Below are 22,691 nucleotides of genomic sequence, written 5' to 3'. Positions count from 1 at the left end.
CTTTTTTAAACTATGTGTGCAGCCGGCACCTTGTCGTTATTAACACTTTTGGAAACATAATATTTATACATACAAAAGATGAAACTATCCAACTTCAAAAATGCACTTTAAAGCTCAATACCCCTTGACCTATTACTAATATCCCGAAAACGACAGGACCGTTTGCATAGATATCTGCATTCATTCTGTGTCGTCGGATTCAGAACTTGAAATTGATATTTGACGAACGAGGCGAGAATCTGGGATAAGAATTCTGTTTCCTGTTTGGATTGATTGACCTCTTCTTCTTTTTGGTAAAGCCTTCGGCACGTGCTAAATCATAAAGCATCCCCATGCTTTTTTCCTCTTTAACGCCACTAATGTCATTCGAATGCCTACACATTTTATTAAAATAACAAGTGTATGAACAACAATGTTTATGAATTATGAGTTCTACATAATTTATTAGAAGAGACTTAGAACCTTACTTTTCACGAATAATCTTAAAAGCCTCTTTTGTTGCATATGGCAAGCCTGTCTTAGGATCACGGTATCTGTTACAGTTGACCGATTTATCAGTTTTTAAGACGGATCAAGCAGAAGTGCAAACGAAGAGGGTAGTAAGCTTACTTTGCAGGTAATCCGGTGACTACACAAACAGACTTCTCTGGATCTAAAAAAGATACAACATATAAATAAAAATTAGCTTTAAGGACAAAAAAACAATTAGCAGATCATAACTTCACTCACATGGACCGGAGGACGTGCGAATCTGAGATCTAAATGACGCCCCGTTAGTAAATTCAAGGTACGAGTAACCTGAAACAAGTGTTATCAATTTATCATCAGCTTAGATATTAAACAAACCAACTTCAAACATTTTAGATATAGAATTATTAAAATAGAACTCGCCATCTTTAGAAAGGTATCGTATTGTAGGGCCCGTGTAAACCGCTTTATGCACAATCGCTCTTTTTTTAACTTCTTCCTCCCTTGCTAACACGCGTTCTAAGTTCCTTAAGTTCATAATTTCTGCAAGATTAATTCACAGTTTTATTATTTATAAACTGTAAATGTCAAGAACACATTATTCTGATTTATAATATACCTGTTTGAGCAGCTTCTAGAAGCATGTCTTCTTGAGCCATCCTCTTCTCCTCACCTTCCTTTTTTCTTTTTATAGGCTAAGAACACATCAACAAACAAAAGATGAAAAGTTAATAAAATATTAAAATGGATAATAAACGAACAGGTTAATAATGATGGTGAACCTTCATTGTTGCTTGCAATGCTGCACGTATGGCATCTCTTTCAGCTTGCCTAACAATAACCGATGTTCGTGTTGACTTTCTAGTTGTTTTCTCTACTTCTGTATCATCAGGCATGTCATTATCTTCTTGAGGTGTTGACTTTGATTGCTCGGGATTTGTTTCTTCTTCATTAGAACTGTCAGGTTCTGACTCAACCTTCCTTTTCTTCTTTGTTGGTAACTGTTTTCCTGGAAACGCCAATTTATGTTTTCCTGGAAATGTTGGTTTCGGTTTTCCTGGATATATCAATTTCTTCTTCGGCCTCTTCCTGCATAAAACTCACATCTTATACAAACATATATAGTTAGGTTTGTTGAACGGATCGTAACCCGACTCGAACCAAAAAATTTGACACGAAACCGAAAACTATGTAAGACACGTAAACCCGAACACGACCCGTTTGGGTCGAAAGTTTTTATATGTTACTGTTTTCACCTGATAATTCTTAAATTTGCATTCTTGCAACAAAAAAAAAATCTAAATTTAAAAACTACATTGTAATTATAAGTTTATTAATTTAACATAAAATGCCTAACCAATTTATTTATTACATAAAACACATTTTTAAAAAACTAAAATAAGAAATAAATGGGTTAAACAGGTCAACAGTGAACTGGTAGGGTTGACCCAAACCTGACCCGTTTAGCTAAACGGGTTCGCAATTCGACCTGAACTGACCCAAGCCCGCGAATTTTGCGTTAGGTTTGTGTCGTGTCAAAAATCTACAACCCTATTTTTAGTTCATATTTAATGAAAGTTTTTAACCTGTCATCTGGTTCGTTTTCGGCTTCCTCATCTGGCTCGGGTTCCTGTAACAAAGCAAGTAAGTTGGTTATGAAATCAGCCAGTATAGATACATTCAAAACTATGGTAAAGTAGTAAAGCTATAAAACGCATACATCTTCATCAAAGTCGCTGTCGAAAACATCTCCAGCGTCCGCTTCTTCTACGTAGTTTGTATCATCTTCTTCCTGCAACACATTTAACATTTCCTCAACATTCAAGAAAATCCATACTTAAATAAAAAAAAATATAAAATAACTTGTGAATTCTTTCTATAATGCAAGAAAATGAGTTCATTCAATAGGTGCCGTTCGTACAATTCTACAGCTGTTCCATCGTATCCAGCGCTGTTCTCAACTCTGAACAAGTGAAGATGTTAATGTTGCATTAATTTTAGCATTTTTATTTACTTTTTAGTTTTCTAGATCAAATACTCAAAACCCAAATAACCCGAACCATAAAAACCCGAGAGAGATTGAGACGGGTTTAGGTTCTAGATTTTCTCAAACCCGAGAAACCCGACCCAAAAAACCCGAAACCCAAAAGTACAACCCGAAGAACACCACTAGTTTTCTAGGTCAAATACTCGAAACCCATTTAACCCAACCCGATAAAACCCGAACCCGTATCGATTACTGTTCTCAACTCTGAACAAGTTAAGACGTTATTGTTGCTTTAGTTTTAGCAATTTTATTTATTTTTTTTAGTTTTCTATGTAAAATACTCGAAAAACCTGAACAGAAAAACCTGGGAGAGATTAAGGTCAGGTTTCGGTTCTAGATTTAAAATTCTCAAACCCAAGTAAGCCGACCCGAAAAACCCGAAACCCGAAGAACACAGCTAGTTTTCTAGGTCAAATGCTCTAAACCCAACCCGAACCCGAATAACATAGTTTAATATAAATGTAATAATAAGGAGCAGTAACCTCTTTCAAAGCATCTTGATTCCAGAACTCATCATCCTCTTCAATCTCATCATCAACCAGCTTTGTCATCCTAATTATAATAACAAACATACAGTTAGATTTAGCAACTAGAAAACACAATGTATGCACATAATAATAATAATAATAATAATCCAATGAATTGAATGGTTACCGTTTGCCTCTTGTTGCTCTAGAAGATCGATAGAGAAAAACAACATCCTCTTTATCAGACTCCATCAATTCAATCTCAAAAGGCTTGATAGCACGATAAAGCTAGATAATTTCCGATTCGAGGTCACCAAATTCGTCTGGTTTGATTGGATTTTGTTCGCCAATTTTGAGCCCTAACTGTAAACCCTAGTAATTTGAATCAAACACTTTGTAATTTGAATCAAACACTTTGTCGGACAACAATAAACAGTAATTTGAATCAAACCCTAACAATGTTTAAAAAGACCGACTCTAACAATATCTTTTCAATTAGTCTGTGAAACCAACAATAATACATTTGTGACTATTCACAACTACATTGGGATCAAATTACCTTAAGTATCATATACAATTAATATCATTTCTATGAACAGTCCCATAGACCTTCAGAGGCATGTTGATGATATGCATGCCCTCGGGGATATGCCGAGTCACCATATATGTTTGGATCTAGACACATGTATACTCTTAATCAGAGTGTCTGTTTCTTATTATTGTACACAAAGTTTTAAGGATTCGTAAATCCTATGTAAACATTCTGACTCAATCTAAAAGGTTTGGGGTGTATTCACCTTTTCTGTTTATAATCGGTTTCTGATACTGATTCATGTTTTATGTTCTCTTCTTCTTGTTTTGTTACCTCAGACCTATAGTACGAGAATAACATTTGTATAAATAACTAGATCATCGATCTAGCTTTAGACCTTTAGTCTATTTTGGTATAACTTCAACATTGATAAAATCATTTGTTTATAAAACATCTGGACCTTTAGTCCTCTTTTTTACTTTATCATTTATATGTTACGTTTCTTCTTCAGGAAGAAACGTCTATACTGAGTTTCTTCTTCACGAAGAAACATTATTTAGCTATACTCTTTGAATATTATATTTCTTAATATTAAAGAAATATTATTTTAACAATAACCTTTGCTTAAGAAAAGTTATATTAATCTTAATCGTAATCAAGGTTTGGGCTATACCCCCGACTATGGTCTAAGCCATTTATAATAATAAAATAATAACTTAGGAAGAACCCCTTACCTCGCACGGTATTCGGAGTTAGATATTCTTAAGTTTATACGGGCAGCTCTTCTACTCTATATGCACGTTTATCGAGGCGTTCTTGATCAACCTTCCTTGGCACGCAAAATCGAGGCGATGTTCACTGTCGCCGGGTCGTGCACGTACTTTGAGGTGGAATGTCGGGGTTACATTTGGTTGGCACGCACTTTGAGGAAAAACACCGGGTATTTGGCACGGATTACGAGGCGATATATGGGGTCGGTGGTACGCAAAACGATGCTCGTCACGTAAAACGAGGTAGAGAGAGAAAGTAACTTAGAGAGAGTATGGGAGGTGTGTGTGCAAATGAGACGTAGCCTCCCCTATTTATAGCTGATTTTGGGTCCCGTCGCGGTACGCGAAGGGCCGCCTAGCTTTCTGAGATCTCGCCACATGTCGCCACGTGGCCTGACACGTCTGCCACGTGGTCTGACACGTGTCATGCCCTGCTGCCACGTGTCACCAGAGTGTGACACGTGTGTGATGCGTCATCACGGCGATAGGTCCCTGGATATTATTTTTCATTTTCAGTCCCTTATCTTTGATAGCTTGTCACGTCTGGGTCTAACTCTCGATGTCCAAAAATACTAAGGCGACTCTCAAGCGGCATCAAAGTGCCCAACACCCGTCGCAGTCGACCTCGTCCTCACCCGAGCCCGAGCGCGTGCGCGTCGGATGCTACGCACCCTCCGTTAGGACTACTTGGTGCATGATATTCATAAAAGAATATTACTATGTAAAATCTCTTCCTTATAAAGAGCTTCCATTTCTTTACCACTTTCCATGTGAGATGAGATTTATATTCCTTATTTATATCCAAGTAAATACGCCCTGCTTGAGGTGCGCGCATATTATGTATATATGTGTAAACCCTCGGGTGGGCAAAAGTGAAATTGCACTAATTTTGACGTTATTTTACTAATCTCGTGAAAATAACGTTAAAAGTGGCGGAAAGTTAATCAGGCATCATGTGGTGGCGTTGATAGCCGAAAGACGAGGGTACATGCACCAATCAGCCGGTATCTCGATGATTGAGTGCTATGTGTTTTATGTCAAAGGCTTGATGCAAAACTACTATCGAGCCGGGGGTCTCACCGGAAGCAGCCTCTCTATCCCTATGGGGTAGAGGTAAGGCTGTCTACATCTTACCCTCCTCAGACCCTAACATAGCTTTGCTATTGGTGGGATATACTGAGTACGATGATGATGATGATGATTTATATCCAAGTAAAGTGTTTTCACTTTCTTACATCCTTCCATGTGGGATGAAGTTTCCTTTCCCATTTTCTTAATATGAAAAACTTAACTTAGAAAATATTTTTATTTTCCTTATTTCTCTTATATTTCCTTATTTAATATTTATTCATGACTTGTCTTGATATTATTTTTTTATCCCTCAACTTTCTTAAGTTGTCAAATTTGGATCGAAATTTTGGGAATGTTACACGGGGCAACTCAACTAAGGCTCTAGCTCAAATTTAAAGTTAAATGAGATTAAGATCGAAACAACGAGCCGGGCCTAGGTCGATTATGGAACTAGTTTTTAAATAAAAAACCAAAACCAAACCGAATTATGGAACTAGTTTTAAGTTTGGTTCCTAAGGTTCCGTGTAGTAGAGGGACTACAACATGAGACGTTTTGCGTCATGTGGGCCCCAGTCAGGAAATGGTGAATTTTTGTAATGGTGTCGTGGCACAATATATATATACATATATATGTATATATACACCACACACAAACAATTATAATAATAATAAAACAAGGTGAAGCAGGGTGAGAAGAATTCATCGCTCCCCCACATTTCGCCCATTTGTCGCCTAGGGGCAGTGTACCAAAGATTTATCGCCCCAAAATAAGGATTTTATCGCCAGGCGCAAACATTATCCGAAATGTGAATTTGGTTTCGTTTCAGTAATATTCGTATAACTTAACCGAGTTCGGTAGAATAATAAAGCGAATAAGGCGGTGTCTAATTTTATGACTAGTTTTTTATTTATAAATAAAGAAGATATAGATTCACCCACCGTGTATACCCTAACAATAACCACCCTTCTTCTTTCATCTTCCTTTTTTCTTTTCTAACTCTTCAATCGCAAACGATCGGAGGTTCGATTGAATCTAGGGTTTGATCGACAAGTTTAGCCTTTATTTGATTTGAAGAGGACAAGACTAAAGCTCTTGCTCTTGTTTGTTGGGGGTAAATCCATCTTTTAATTAATGTGTGATTTGCAATCTGATCAATATTAATTACTACTACTGCTACTGCTACTTGAATACGTTTATTTGACTTTGTTAATAGAAACCCTAGACAATAATAAAATAATTGGTATGATTGATGATTATAATCCCCACTTAAAACATCCATAGCAACATTATTTCAGATTCAATTTATTGTATTTTGGTGCAATCAGACTGAAATTAGGGTCGAACGAATCATATACGAGTTTAGGCTCCATTGTTAGTCGTGTCACCAGAGGTTTCGGCGGCGGCGGATTGATTCCAGAACAATTGAGGGAGCTAAGGGATTGTGTGAAAACAAAACAGTTGCAGCACGAGAGATTTGACATTTAGTGGATCATGATTTTCTCAACAAAATTGAAGGTTTTTGATGTCTTAGTTTTTCCTGGCTCAATATTTTTGGCGAAAACGGGTAAATTTACAGTATTGAGCAAAAAATAGGGGTGCGGGGCCACAATAAAGGGTCACCCATGGCTACTAGTTGAGATTGTAAGTAGAAGAAAGAGAGAAATAATGGAAAAGTCATATAATGATAAAGAACTGAGACGCTGGAGGTTTTTAGAAGATGTACAAAATTTAGCGATAAATATCTGAAATGGTGTTTTAGTCGTTCTGGGCTAACGGGCCGGGCGTTAGCCGGTCTGAGTCAGCAACAAAAAAAAGGCCCTAAACACCGTGTCGGAGGGATTAGTGGCGCGTTTTGGGGGCGGTAAGGGGTGAAGGGGGTGGGCGTTAGGGGGGGTGGCTGACGTGGATGGGCTAACACACATGGCATTAATCCACAACGTTCAGCCTTAGTGTACTTTTATGTTAGGAGGAAATTCTTGTCTTCAATAACATGGTGACTGTTGTAGTTCTTAATGCATAAAATTTGAATTTGGAAGTCAAATTTTAACTATATTTAACAGTTTCTAAAAGAATATTACAGTTCTTTATTAATTTGATTTCTTACTTTTGTATATGGATTCAAAATCAAAGTCCATTAACTCAGAATTAGGTCTTTTTATGTTATTTGATTGATGGGACAATACCATATTAACTGAGTTTTAGTACTTATATGTTTAACTAATCTGAAGATGAAGATATTAGTATGCTTGAGATTTGCTGAGTTTGGCTTTGTGTAATATCTAGTTTGGGGAAATGGGATCATTGCAAGAAAGTTTGAATAAGTTCAAAAGGCAGCAAGAAAAATGTCAGTCGACCCTTAAAAGCATAGCAGGCTCTAAAACAAGCAATAGGCCGACAACAACTACTCCTGCTTCTAGAGCTGTGCCTAATAGCACCTTGGGGAAATCATCTGTTCCCGCTGTTAAATTCTCTAATGACACTGAGCGGTTACAACATATTAACAATGTAAGGAAGAGCCCTGTTGGAGCACAAATAAAAAAAGTCATCCATCTGCTATTTGAGGTACATACATACTTTCCTCTTTTTGTATTTGTTTAATTGGTCATTTATGCTTGTTCATGATGGATTTGTTAGTGTATCGTATGGATAGAATTATAGAACCATGTTGTCAAGCATCTAAAATTATACAGGCAATTTACTGTGTTTCATAATAATATCATATTTATACAAGAAAAATAATTAATATCAAGTTTCAAAGCACTTAAATTTTCATATTTAACCATTTATTGATATACGATTTATAATATGCCTATTACGCTTGTCTCTTTCTCACTACACTTCAAACTCTCATAATGTAAACTGTTGCACAGTGGAAAGTATAGATGTTATAAATATGAAAATGGGTATATTTGATAATGATTTATATTATGATTTATTTTTGGGTAAGTATGATATTATTTAAGTGTTGAGGGGTATATTAGACATCAAAAAAGTCAAACAAGGAGCCCACTTTTGCGAGTATTAGCATATGTAATTGTTAAATAGCCTATTTTTGCTATATTTACAGTCAAGGCAAGCCTTTACAGCTGACCAAATCAATGAAGCATGTTATGTTGACGTCAAGGGTAATAAGGCTGTGTTTGAAAGTTTGGCAAAGAACCCTAAAGTTAATTATGATGGAGTGCGTTTCTCTTACAAGGTATGCTTATTTTGTCATTTGTTAATCAAGTATTTATCTTTGTTTTATTATATGAAATTAAACGTGTATCTTGGTGTTATATGCAGTCAAAACATAATGTGAGAGACCAAAAAGAACTTCTCCGGTTGGTAAGGACATATCCAGAGGGTATTGCTGTTGCTGATCTGAAAGATGCATACCCAACTGTCATGGAAGATTTACAGGTAATCACATAATTGTTTGGGATTTGTTTGTTCTTTTTTATAATTTGAAGACATCATATGCAACTAGAGATGTAAAAGAACCTGAAGTCATCTACACTGAGCCTGGTTCGTTTAATTTAAGAGAGCTCGAGTTTTTCTTGTCTATTAGTTATAATTGTTTTTGTATATGCATATAAATATTATCTTCATAGATGTTTCATGTTTTAAATTTAAAAGTTTTCCTTTCATTATGATTATTTTTTTATTATGTAGTTATATTTTTTTATTATAATAAATAAGTTACTATTTTTATAGGGCAAATATCATTAAAAACCAACATACTTTCTCTTTTTTCTCACAAAAGCCACTCAACAAGTTTTTACAATAATAAGTTGGAACCGGTCCATCAAAATTCAAAATTGTTCTAAAAAACAACTGTGATAAGAAATTATAACCGATTTAGAGTAAGCAAAAACCACGGGATGTATCAGTACCAGGTTGTTTTAAAACTTAAATTCACAATTCTGTTCAAATTTTAACTTGCAGAGGGACTTTGATATGTAACAAAATGCTGAGTGACATTGTAAGAAAAAAAACACAAACTGTCGGTTTCTATGGTATTTGCCCATTTTTATACGAATAACAGGCTCGTTAAGGCTCTTGGGTCTAGTCAAGCTTTACATATGAAGCTCGGCTTTATTTCATCATTGGTGTTTACAAGGAGGCCAGCTTGTTTACACCAGCCATGAAACTGATTATTATTTGGTGAAACTCAGGCTCTGAAAGTGGGTGGACAAATCTGGCTGCTATCAAATTTCGACTCACAGGAAGAGATAGCGTACCCAAACGACCCGAGAGTCCCGATCAAGGTGGATGATGAGTTGAAAGAGTTATTCAGATCAATCGAGTTGCCACGAGACATGCTGGATATTGAAAGGGACCTACAGAAGAACGGGATGAAGCCCGCAACAAACACCGCTAAAAGGAGAGTGATGGCACAAAATGGTAATATTCTGAATAAACCAAAACAGAAGAAAAAGAAGAAGGCTGAGATCAGTAAGAGGACCAAACTCACCAATGCTCATCTTCCCGAGCTCTTTCGGAACCTTACTGGTTAGGTCTGGTTTCAAGTTGGAGACTGTTGATATGGATAAAAACATGTTGAACTTTCTGTTAAGTTTATAATTTCAGATTCTCTAATATTGATGTATTGGTTTGAAAACATCAATGTGTCTGTTTTGGCTTTAAGAAAACTTATTTTGCATCTAATATTGTTATATCTATATATTAGTCATGCTTAGAACTAGTCTTCATATGAAGAAAACTTGATGTTCTGTATCATTTCCATTCAAAAGAAAAAAATAAGCGGTCATGTGACTCACGAAACCCATAGCTTTTAAATGAGTTATAACATCTCATTTATTTGTGAAACTTTTTCATCATCAAACTCTAAATATATTATTAACTTTCTTACAATAAATAAAATTAAAATCCAAAAAAATATAAATATTAGACACGAAAAAGAAACACAACCCACGTAATACGAGGTATAAAAACTAGTATCATAATAATATACTAAAAGATATATACTAAAAGGAATTATAAAACAGAGGAGAAACAAATCAAATGAATTAATTTAAATTAAAATTTTATATATGTTTTGAGGAAAAAAGTTTGGATTATATGTGTGCATTGAATTCTAAATGTAGTAGATAGAATAACTTGGATTTATTGCAAGTTAATTCAATGTATCTTGTGTGTGTTAATAATGTTAAGCAACCTACCAGTTCTGATTAATAATCTATAAACCTACCAGTTCTGATTAATAATCTATAATACCAGTTCTGAAACTGGTATTAGAGATTATTAATCAGAACTGGTAGGTTGCTTATATGATTTATAATTTGGATTGAGCGTCTCACATGGCCAACCTATTTATTACTTTTAACATCTTTATTAATTTTTTCAAATGACAACTTTCATTAAACTGCATAACTAGCAAGTCGTTAGAGGCCAAAAACAACACAATACTAACTAAAACTAAAAAGTACACCTATCTTTCCACTACAATGACTTAACATGGATATACTTTTAATCCAAATAACACTTGATCTTATCTATCACTTCGGTAACCAAAAAAACGGAAAAAACAGCTTCTTTCCCAGCCTTCTAAATGCACCAACAAACCATGATAATCACCCATGTAACGATTTTCCTTATTATTATCTAGCGGGATCGAGTTATGCACACTCGGTAAATCGCGAACTGTAAAGGTGAAGATAGGCGAAATCCTACACCACGAATTGACCGTATTCCAAACCAAATTGGCTAGACCGTGTTTAGTCGAATTGGAGAGCCTCGCTTGTCGTTTATATTTCCAAATATTTTAGACAAGATAAAACTTGATTAATTTTATATCATTTTAGATATTTATATTTTCAACGACTTTTGGTTGGTCACAAAGTGTTAAATCTTGTAAGATTTCAACTTACATCACCATCAATTGGATGTCATAAAAGCTAAGGGAGACTTCTATATTCCAAGTCAAGACAACTTATCATAACATTTTTTTCTCATCTTCACCCCACCCCACCCCACCCCACCCCACAGGACCCATGTACACAATTTCAGTGATCTACTTATGAAAGTTGACATTTAAGTTTTAACCATTTATGTTTGTAGAGTTTTAACATATTACAGGGGAAAATATATAACGTTTTGTTCTTGAGTTTTTTAACTAAGGAAAGAAAAGGAAATGAGATAGAAGGATAAGAAAGGGAAGGGAAGTGAAGAATTTTTTTTTTTAATTAGGTGTGTTCTTGAGTTGGAAGAAAATTAGAGGAAATGAAAGGATACTTATGTTAAAAAATAGTTATCCTTAGTAATCATCCCATTTTTGGGAGGATAACTTATTGAGAAAATACATTAATTTAATCTCTCCTAACTCCTCCTACTCCTTTCCTTTCCATCCTAAAAAAAAACTCATAAACACCCATTTTTTAGCTATCCTTAGTTTTCTTTTCCTTTCTCTCCTTTAAAAAAACTCAACAACAGGGCGTAAGTGACGACTTTAAACAAAAAAAAAAATACTTTTAATGTAAAATGCAATATTTACTTTTTATTTATTTTTTGAAAAACACGTGATTGCTTTAATGGTCATGTTTAAACATTTTATGTTTTACCTTTGTATTATTGCTTAAGGCCAGCTCTGAGAAGACAAAAAATATTTTGGGTCTTAAGTAAAAGAGTATGTTGTTGGGTTCAAACAATTTAATTTTTAAATGGACATACTTGATTATGATTTGGGTTGTGTTAAAAACTTTTGTATAAAAACATGTTTAAACATGTCTCAAATGAGACTAAAATCCACAACTTTTTGGTTGAGAGTCATACCACTTTGCCACTAGACCAAGCTAGTTGTTATGTAATTAGGTTAAAACATTAAATATACATATTGATTTTTCCACGGTTTTGAATCTTCATCACCATCATTTCCGGTATTAACCTTTCTTTTCTTTTTTTTTTAATAACAAATTTTTCCATCTAAAATCCCTCAAACCTTACATTTGCTAGAATTGAACCCATCACCTCACTTTTTTTATAAGGGTCACACCATACCACCTAAAATCTATTTATTCTTTTAATAAACACTTTTAACACTTATTTAAAAATGACGTCAATAGAAACATTAATTGTAAGACCATGCGTACTCATGGCGTTTTTGAGGCGTATTCACTCCAAAAAGCCGGGGTACACTGTCCCCTGGCGTTTTGGGGTTGGCGTTTTGTACATAAACGCAAGGAAGGCACATATTTTGAGGGTCTTGTGAGAGAGAAGTAGAGAGAGGGGGAGGAGAGAGGCGTTTCGGGGGGCATTTTCCCACTACACCCACTTTTTGCAAAGTGTTCAAAAGATGACTAGGCGTCACATGGCGTAAAATGCCCAGGTGTGCCTAGTTATGAATACATACAACATGACATGTTCAACCCATAAACCCAGGCATAACTCATATCTTTATTTATATAAAACACATCAACTCTAACCCGAAGGATCTTAAAATCATATCACCCGAATACAACGAGTGTAACCTATTTATCTAAACGAGGCAACACGTTAAATGCACTTGTTCAGAACTTCATATGCATGTAACAAACATAAAACAATTTAACATGCCTTTCAAAGGACAAACAGTTGACATTAAGTTTTCAACCATGGGCCATAACACATCATTGAAAACCAAGATATTCAAACATCTTTAATAATGTGAAACCAGGATGCAATTTCCTTAAAGACAAAATAATCTAGTGATGTCACAATCAGTAAACCCTATGAACAAAAAGCATTGATCCGGTCAAGTGTCGTGTGTCACGTACTCGCGTTTATAACACATGTACCTGCAAAATATTCGTAACACACCGCATATCCAACTCAACTACTCACTACAACAAAATGAGTGCCAAATGGTTTGCGGCTCTGGTGCTCTTTGCAGCATTGTCCGTACTCACCCACACGACGACAGCACAAAATAACCTCACCGCCACCACGGACCGTCTGGCATTGCTAGCGATCAAATCCATGATAAATGACCCGCAAGGTGTCATGACCTCATGGACCAACTCCAACACTAGTGTCTGCCAATGGGAAGGCGTTACTTGCAGCCCACGCCACCAACGAAATCACCCTCTTGGACCTCTCATCCCGAGGCTTAACCGGTACGTTGTCTCCTTCCATTGAAAACCTAACCTTTCTAAGTGAGATTTGGCTGTTTAACAACTCGCTTTCCGGTGAAATCCCACCTGAAATCGGTCGTCTGTTTAGATTACAACAACTCATTCTTAATAACAACTCTTTCACGGGAAGCATTCCGCCCGCTATATCCAATTGTTCAAGCCTCCAAGCCCTTGACTTGAGTGGCAATCTTCTTGTTGGGAAGATCCCGGATGAGATCGGTTCATTATCCAATCTAAGCTTCCTCGCCCTTGAAACGAACAGCACAAACATTTTAGAAGGCGGGATTCCATCGTTCATTGCGAATCTAAAACTACTCGACACACTTTCTCTCGGTGACTGTCAATTTGGTGGACGCATTCCCGACATCTTCCATAACCTGACTAGCTTGAAACGACTCGCATTACCTGGAAACAACCTTGTCGGTACCATCCCGCCTTCCTTATACAATCTTTCGTCCTTAGAACAACTGATTTTAGATCTTAATCAACTCACCGGTACACTGCCTGCAAACTTAGGCGTAATCATGCCTAATCTTGCGGTACTTTCTTTGATGGATAACCTATTCACGGGCCCACTTCCACCATCCTATCTTAGTTCCCCACAACTACGAGTCATAGACGTAGCCAGAAACAATTTTTCGGGAAAACTGATAATCGATTTTCAAAATTCGTGTAACTTAGTGGTCTTGTCACTAAGATCAAATAGTTTGGGAAGCGGAGAAGATGATGAAATGAAGGTTATAGATGATTTATCAAAGTGCAGTGACTTAGAAGCATTAGATCTTGGTTACAATCAGTTAAAAGGTTCCCTACCGGAATCTGTAGGAAACTTATCGACTAAACTATATTTTCTGAGTGTTGCTTCAAATCGATTATCCGGTGGCATTCCTTCATCGGTGGGTAATCTTTCCGGTCTAACTACATTAGAGTTTGCAAGTAATCAATTCACCGGCACACTTCCGGTCACCATTGGCAATCTTAAATTTCTACAGAGGCTAAATGCTGCAGATAATTTGTTCACGGGCAGCATTTCGGATTCTTTAGGGAATCTAGTATTAATGCTTGATATGAACCTTAGTTCCAATCAATTTAACGGTATAATACCGTCAAGTTTAGGGAACTGTAAAAGGTTGATAAGGTTAGACCTCGATCGGAATAACCTTACCGGAGAGATACCTAGGCAACTATTTGAAATATCGTCACTATCCGTTATCCTAAATTTGGGAAATAACCAATTATCGGGACAACTTCCTACAGAGGTAGGCAATCTTAGGAACTTAAACAAAATTATTCTGGCAAATAATCGATTGACTGGCGACATCCCGAGCAGCCTCGGCAGTTGCAGCAGCCTGCAGAGGCTTAACATAAGCAACAACTTCTTTTCGGGATCTTTTCCTGCTTCGCTGGGATCTTTACGAGGCCTCGAAAACCTTGATGTTTCACATAACAGCTTCACTGGTGGGATTCCGACTTATTTGGAAGTAATTCCATTGACAAGTCTCAACTTATCGTACAACGAGTTAGATGGCGAGGTGCCGATAAAAGGAGTGTTCGCAGATGCAACTTCGGTTTCTGTTATCGGTAACAGTCGGGTTTGTGGTGGTGTACCTGAGCTTCAGTTACCCGAGTGCAGGTCTAATAAGAAGAAAAATAAGTTGAGCCTTGCTGTTATATTGATAATTTGTTTCGGTTCGGTTCTGTTTTTTGTAGCAATGGTGGTGCTATTATTCGTATGCTGTACACGGAAAACCGAAGTAGACTACGATCATCCACCGGAGACTACTTCCGGGGAGTCACTAATTCAAGTTTCTTATGAAGCGCTCCACAAAGCAACCGATGGGTTTTCCAACAAAAACTTCATCGGTGAAGGAAGCTTTTCATCTGTATACAAAGGCTGCCTTGATACAGAAAGAGTGACTACTGTTGCTATCAAAGTACTAAACCTCCATCGTCGAGGCGGTCTCAAAAGCTTCATTTCTGAGTGTGAGGCGTTAAAAAACACCCGACACAGGAACCTAACAAAAGTCATAACTTGTTGCAGTGGTGTTGACTTCCAAGGCAGTGAATTCAAAGCCATAGTTTATGAATTCATGCCGAATGGAAGTTTAGACAAATGGTTACATAACCCTCAAACCGAGCTGAGTCAACTCAGTTTGGTTCAGCGAGTGTGTATTTTGTTAGATGTGGCTTACGCGCTTGATTACCTTCATTATCATGCTGGCAAGACTATTGTCCACTGTGATTTGAAACCAAGCAATATTCTACTAGATGAAGATATGGTGGCACACGTTGGAGATTTCGGGCTTTCAAAGATTCTTCAATCTGAGTACCAATACAGATACAATAGCAGCTCGGTTGGAGTTAGAGGAACTGTCGGGTATGCAGCTCCAGGTATGTTATGCTGATAAACGTTTAACTCACAGAATTATTCATTTCGTAATGAATCTTAAATTTGATTGCAGAATATGGGGTCGGGAGCAAGGTGTCAAGAAATGGAGATATGTACAGTTTTGGGATATTATTACTGGAGATAATGACGCGTAAGAAGCCTACCGATGTTATGTTTGGAGAAGAGCTCAGCCTACACAGCTATGCTAAAAAAGCCATGGGTGATGGTGCACTGGAGATCGTTGATCCAGTGCTTTTAAAAGACGACAAGAAGATTGGACAGATAACCAACAAGGAAGAAACAATGGGTTATATGAATCATGAAAGGTGTTTGCGTTTGTTGCTGGAAATTGGTGTGTCGTGTTCCATGGAATCACCACAGTATAGAATGGACACGAGTAGTGTTATTCAAGAGCTCCAACTGATAAAGGATGCTATTTTAGGGGATTCTACGGTTTTCGTATCTTCTGATTAAACGTGTGAACTAAACTCATATATGAACTAAAACGAGTTAGAATAAAGGTCAGAAATAATGTAATATAACAAAGTAGCATCAAACAAGGGGTGTATGTATTGAATTTCTAAATTTAGAATGAAAACACAATCTTTTTCTTCATATTTTACCTAGGATTCCTTCAACATATTTAGAGTGGAAGCACAATCTTTTTCTTCTTTCTGGAGTTCCACTTCAACATTCACTTTGGAAGATGGCACGTCGTGTGTTTTCTTTAATTCCTCAAGCTGCAAAACGATTAAAAATGTATATGACTTCTGAAGTCAAACAGAGCAGAATACAGTGTAATTTGAAGCTGATATATTCTTTACATTTAATTATTTTTAGAGTTTTGGTAAATACTTTGAACTTGATCTAATTTACCAACAAAATTCGTATGATATATCATATAAATTCTGAATTTATAATATAAGAAGTTTGACTTCAAGGTTACCTGGCTACATGTTTCTTGATGAACTGCCAAAAGCTCATTGTATCTAATTTGCAAATCAGACATCTCAGCTTGAAGTTTTTCATACTCAGATAAGCTCGGTCCGCCTAGTTTTTGCTGGACAAACCTGTTAACCAAATAATAAGTTTTTCAACGTGTTATACATCATATGAAATAAAAGCAAGTTATTCAAATACGTGTTGGCTTACTCAACAGCTGAAGAAGGCTTGTCATTCTGTTCATATAGAGCCACAAGAACTACAAGTAATAATAAAAAGTTTTTAATGAGTATCCGAGGGCGAAAAGAATACATGATATATATCTGTTCATTTGATTGTGTTAAAAGAGTTAACTAACCTTTAGTCAAAGCATCGAGAACGCCACTAGACTCTAAATACTTCCTAAAAGCTTCTTTCTTTGCTTGCTTCTCCTGTAAACAAACAAAGTGTTCATACATTTGGCTTCATTTTTTTTATTGTGTCTAGCTAGTAAATTAACATCTTTTCTAGTACCATACATGTTATCGAATTAACCAGCAACTAACTCCATTTAGGCCTAAAAATTATGACCCGCCATCCCGAAAATGGGTTGATGCGGGTGGTTTTTTCTCCCAGAGTGGGTTGATTGAGACAATCCTTTCCAATGAAACGGGTCAAAATAGGTTGATGTTATTTTTCAATCTGGTCAGCATGGGTTGATGTGGAGCGTGCAGCCCAGTGCCGGTACAGCGTAACTCGGCATCGGTCACGCCACTCGGCACGGACGTGCAACCTGGCGCCGGTACACACACAACCAGGCGCAAATACGTGTAACCTGTGTCAGTATGCACGTAAAGCAGCGTCAAAGGTGTAACCGGTGCCAGTACCTGCGTAACCCCGTTCAACCCGACCTAAACCCGTCCTGATCCGAAACAAAAATACCCCCCTTTTAAATCGACCAGTTTTGACCCGAACCCATTCTGACCCGTAACCAGAACCCACCCGACCCGACCCGTTTGCCAGCCAGCCCAAAATTGAAAAGATAGGTCATAGATCTCTTGTGTTAGAGACAGGCAATTGGGCATTCAATCACAGATCTGCACATAAAAAAGAACCTGCATTGCTGATTCTCAATTGAACTGTAGATACTCAAATCATGAATGATAGCAAACCTATATACTATTAAATACATAGCTGATAGAAGATCTTGTTGCAATTTCAGTAGTAATTGTGACACTCAATTTCAAAAATAGTTGAAAAACATTGTCAATTTTGACATCTAAACTCAAATTGTACAATCGATTACTAGAATACACAGATCGACAAAATAAATAAAATTGAGAAGTTTGACAAAATATAATAATACACAAATCAGAATAATAATAATAATAATAATAATAATAATAATAATAATAAGAGAAGGAAACAAAACAATTGCAGGAATGAAATCTATCTAGTAACTGAACTGACCATTGTTATTCTTCTATCGCATTATAGATTTGAAGAGTTCTGACGAATTAAATGTATTCCAGGCAAGAATCACTCTCCCTGTTTTATGCAAATATAGAATGTAAATCCCTATTTTAGCATTTTTAGCATAATTTCTTTTAGAAATGTGAATATGTTGTGACAACACTCTTTGCTCATATGATGTTATTTTAATCGAGCTCATGCTAATACTAGAGTTCGGTTTGAGAATTTTCCATGAAGTCATATCGTCTGGTGTCACTTGACAATTGTGTTATCACAAGAGCAAAACTCTCTGATATAAAACATGGTGGGATGAAAACCCTTCGAACCGACAAACTTGCAAAGCCTAACTTAAATTTTTCATTACCAATATACACGTACACTACATTCTTGAGTTTAATTTTTTCTTTTTTCACTCTTGAGTTTTTTTTAAAGAAAAGAAAGAGTATAGAAAGAAAAGTTAGACCTTTTTTCATTCAAAAGTTTCTGCCAAATATGGTCGGATTGTGAAGGAAAACTTTATAATATTATTAATTTACCCTATCTCAATTTTCTTTTCCATGTTGCTATGAGGACATAATTGTAAAGTTACAAATTTTTTCTTATCTTTTCCTTCCGATCTAACTCAATAATGTAATTAATACTTTCTTTTCTTTTATTTTAACTCGAGAACGTATTTTAAGTATATAATTTCTTTTATTTTCTTCCCATATCTAACCTTATCATTTATTTTTCTTATATTTTAAACCTGAGAACGCAGTGCTAAAGTGTAACAAGTGGAGAATGAACTCGGGTATCAATTGAAAAACTTAACCTTTCTACCACTAGGTCACAAGTGAGGGATAATATTTTAGCATATCCAAAAATACAACTTTGTTTGTTATCAATTAAACTTATACAGGAATATTGGGGAAAAAAATTAACATGTATTTAATTTTTTATAAAACCTAACAAACTCAAGATACTAGAAAAAAAACATATTATTAAAAATTTTAATGTAGTGGGTACCCATGAAAGTAAACCTACTCGGATGGAAGGTGGAGATGAGTAGAATCGTAATCTTGAATGAGCTAAACGAGCACTCTTGATGAAACTAAACGATGCCCGTTTTGTAAGGAATTGTTTGAATCGGTGGAACATTTACTAATTTCATGCTACGTAGCCACTGCTATTTGGCAATTTGTTACTGGTTGGTGCGACATCCAACCGATCTATGTGTTCGAGGTAAAATATTTACTAAAGATCCACCTTAATGTAAAAGGTCATAGAGGCGAATGTAGAGTCGTTCAATCAATCATACGACATGTTGGTGTCTATGAACAGGCTAGAAACGAAACCCTCTTTACAATCAAAGGTGTTGATCACTAGAATCAAAGAAGAAATAAGACGACTCTCGTTTCTATGGATAAAGAATAAGGGAAATTTGATTGGCTTAGATTGAGAGAAGTGGGTTTCCTTTTCACTTTGTGATTTGGTGTGTAGAATGTATATGCTTGCAACTTTGGTGTGGTTTTGTGACTAATCACCTACTAGTCCTTTTAATTAATTCGGCCGTTAAAAAAAGTATATTTTATTAATAGTATAAAATGTTAAATTAAAAATTTGAAAAAGATATATAAATTGGCATTTGATGGGGTATAATAATTATTCACTAGCTTGCTAATAATTTTACATGTTGCGGCAATGACGCGTTGGTTTGAATCATTTGACAACTAAAAATACTCAATATGTTCGAATTTAGATGGAAATCGGTAAAGTAAATTTAAAAAATTAATTATTATTGATCATGGATTGTAGGATACCTAATTTAATTATCAATTTTTAGATATATATATATATATATACATTGTTAATTTTAAGTAGAAATATATATATAGTTTTAAATATATATTTAGAATATAAAAATTTTATTAGGTAAAAAGGAACTATAGAAAATTGAATGGAATCACATCAACTCCAATTCAAACTTGAACCGAATCAAATTCGGACAAGATGCTTATTGAACCTTTTGAATTCAGCTTCAAAATTTTCAAAATTCAATTTGTTCCGTTAAATACCTCGGTTTACTTTTACTCGTGATAGCATTGACCATCCTATTGTATACATCAAAAGTCAACACTATGAAAGTCAAACTAATCAACTGTACATACACTCCACGAATCATGCGGCAGAGGATCAAAACCTCATCCAAAAAAAAACCGTTAAAACACAATCTCAACTGACCAAAAATTATAAAAATTTAAATAAAAAAAATAAATCTTATTTTCCTGATGCCATCCAAATGGAACGAGATGACCTTGGTCTAACCTCTTACTATCACCACCACCACCACCCACAACCACAACGCCATCCACACAAACAACCATCACCAACTGTCACCAATGGAATGCTACAAACCACCACTAACGAACCCAGACCATCTCAACTGCTTTACCCGCGTAATTCAGCTCCCTCGGCCGTCTCTTCTCCGTTAGAGACCGGTGTCAGGAGAAAAAGAGGAAGGCCTAGAAAGTATGGGACACCCGAGCAAGCTGCAGCTGCGAAAAGACTCTCTTCGTCTTCTACGTCCACCTCGGTTCCAGCCTTAGGAAACAAAAAAGAGTTGTCCTTGGGAGTTAGTGGCTCATCTTCTCCTTCATTCAAAAAATCTTCTCTTGGTGTGTGTTTCTCTTCCATTTGAATAATATATTTGAAACATTTATATACAGGAATACAATAAGATCAATTTATATCTTTTTAACTTTTTTAGTATGGCTAGTGATGAATACAAGAATTTTTGTAGGGTGGGCAATCCTGCAATATATGGGTCGATCAAAATGGATCGAGTAAAAACCAAAAAACGAGACTAAAATAATATTTAAATTGTTAAATATAACCCAACATAGTTATTATTTTTTTTTCTGTATCATCTAATATAAAAACAATCGGAAAGAAAAAGACAATTCAACAATAAAGAAATTAAAAAAAGAATTTAAATATAATTAAAATAATTTTTAACTTGAAAGCTAAAAATAAACTTACAAGTTACAAGGAGCATGGCATTGACTATCTTGAAAGTGCCAATAATAAGAATATGTTTAAAACAACTTATTGATCATTGGCTTTTTTTGAAAAATCATTTTCAAATGTAAGGATTTGTGGTTTTTTGAAAGCAGTTTTTTAACTATTTCAAAAGTTAAAACAATAATGACTTTTGTGTTTGCTAAACAACTTTTAACCTACCGGCATTTTGAAAAAAACCAATAAATTAATAAATTGTTTCCAAACTCAATCCCAAAGATACTCCAAAGATATATATAGGCTTAAATATGAAAATATACTTATTTTAATAATAATTTACCCTAGTAAGTGGGCTAGTACCGTGGAACTTTGCCCACCCTCCTTAAATACTAGATCCGTCACTGACTATGGTAATGATATAACAATAAACGCTAACTAATATATATTTTTCGAATGCACTTAGGGAACACGGGGCAAGGGTTCACACCTCATATTATTTCAGTGGCTGCCGGAGAGGTATGAAATATGTTCTGTGTTATTTAGTGGCTGGCGGATGTAAGTATGTAACTAATGAGCATATGTTGCCATTTATGGCTCCTTGATCTTACTGTTTTTAGTAATCTTTTATAGTTTTTGTTGCGGGTGCATGATGTGAACAGTGTTGAACTTATGATAGGATATTAGCCAGAAAATAGTGTCATTTATGCAACAAAGGAAGCAAGAGATGTGTGTGCTCTCGGCGTCAGGTTTGATCTCTAACGCGTGTCTAAGCCAGCCAGTTTCATCTGGGGGCAATATTACTTATGAGGTAGATAAATCTAATGTTATAAAAAGCGCGATAATTAAAAATATAACACTGATGGATTCATGGTTTTTATGATATCAGGGTCGGTTTAACATCATATCACTTTGTGGATCTTATGTACGTACCGAATTTGGTGGTAGCACAGGTGGATTAAGTGTTTGTTTGTCTAGTAATGATGGCCAGATCATAGGAGGCACCATCCACGGGCCTCTGATAGCTGCGGGCCCGGTTCAGGTAAGGGGCGTGTCAGATTGGCCCGTTAGAGATAAACATTAACCTATTAATATTTGGTTATTTTTTTTCAGGTGATAGTTGGCACATTTAATATTGAGGGTAAGAAAGAAAATGCTGCAGTAAAAGTGGATGTTTCTAGCAATAAGTTGCCATCACCAAGTGTGGGCCCATCGGTTCCGAACTTGAGTTTCCTATCGGGAACGGATTCTTCTGGAAGAAATGTAGTCGGTGCCAACGATGAGCAACAAAATATCGATTTGGGTTACCAATTCATGATCCAGAATCGGAATTTGCCTGTTAGTGAATGGCGGAATAATAATAATGAGTCTAGGAACACTTCTGGTTTTGACTTCTCGGGTATGCTTTCGGGGGCATTTGGACACGATTTATGAAACTGATTGTTTT

At 35.9% G+C, this 22,691-nt stretch overlaps 3 protein-coding genes and 2 pseudogenes across 5 annotated transcripts; 3 read left to right on the top strand and 2 right to left on the bottom strand.

The window, feature by feature from the left end:
- Positions 1-180: 180 nt before the first annotated feature.
- Positions 181-3,295, bottom strand: LOC143586836 (SWR1 complex subunit 2-like; annotated as a pseudogene). Its single transcript, XR_013144770.1, has 11 exons — positions 3,170-3,295; positions 2,998-3,067; positions 2,189-2,260; positions 2,055-2,098; positions 1,251-1,557; positions 1,088-1,163; positions 892-1,011; positions 730-798; positions 610-652; positions 468-533; positions 181-374 (listed from the first exon to the last, which is right to left on the bottom strand). The product of XR_013144770.1 is annotated as an SWR1 complex subunit 2-like (transcript).
- Positions 3,296-6,320: 3,025 nt separating this feature from the next.
- On the top strand, positions 6,321-10,006 carry LOC143586827 (transcription initiation factor IIE subunit beta-like). Its single transcript, XM_077068291.1, has 5 exons — positions 6,321-6,467; positions 7,640-7,918; positions 8,424-8,555; positions 8,642-8,758; positions 9,514-10,006. The coding sequence occupies exons 2-5, from the start codon at positions 7,649-7,651 to the stop codon at positions 9,853-9,855; spliced, it is 861 nt and encodes a 286-aa protein (XP_076924406.1). The 5' UTR covers positions 6,321-6,467; positions 7,640-7,648; the 3' UTR covers positions 9,856-10,006.
- A 2,699-nt stretch (positions 10,007-12,705) lies between these two features.
- LOC143586826 (uncharacterized) lies at positions 12,706-16,330 on the top strand (annotated as a pseudogene). The gene is made up of 2 exons (XR_013144768.1): positions 12,706-15,858; positions 15,930-16,330. The product of XR_013144768.1 is annotated as an uncharacterized LOC143586826 (transcript).
- A 55-nt stretch (positions 16,331-16,385) lies between these two features.
- LOC143586833 (uncharacterized) lies at positions 16,386-18,347 on the bottom strand. The gene is made up of 5 exons (XM_077068296.1): positions 18,248-18,347; positions 17,157-17,226; positions 17,009-17,057; positions 16,803-16,926; positions 16,386-16,596 (listed from the first exon to the last, which is right to left on the bottom strand). The coding sequence occupies exons 1-5, from the start codon at positions 18,248-18,250 to the stop codon at positions 16,480-16,482; spliced, it is 363 nt and encodes a 120-aa protein (XP_076924411.1). The 5' UTR covers positions 18,251-18,347; the 3' UTR covers positions 16,386-16,479.
- A 2,181-nt stretch (positions 18,348-20,528) lies between these two features.
- Positions 20,529-22,678, top strand: LOC143586832 (AT-hook motif nuclear-localized protein 14-like). The gene is made up of 5 exons (XM_077068295.1): positions 20,529-20,904; positions 21,711-21,763; positions 21,924-22,055; positions 22,134-22,286; positions 22,358-22,678. Exons 1-5 carry the CDS (start codon positions 20,529-20,531, stop codon positions 22,676-22,678), a joined length of 1,035 nt encoding a protein of 344 aa, XP_076924410.1.
- The last annotated feature ends 13 nt before the right edge of the window (positions 22,679-22,691 follow it).

This window comes from Bidens hawaiensis, unplaced genomic scaffold, assembly GCF_021521415.1.
Source record: "Bidens hawaiensis isolate Kalapana, Puna unplaced genomic scaffold, B.hawaiensis_p1.1 tig00035002_1, whole genome shotgun sequence".
Classification (NCBI taxonomy): Eukaryota; Viridiplantae; Streptophyta; class Magnoliopsida; order Asterales; family Asteraceae; genus Bidens; species Bidens hawaiensis.
Note: the sequence above shows the minus strand (reverse complement) of the source record. Positions and strands in the feature narration are given on the sequence as shown.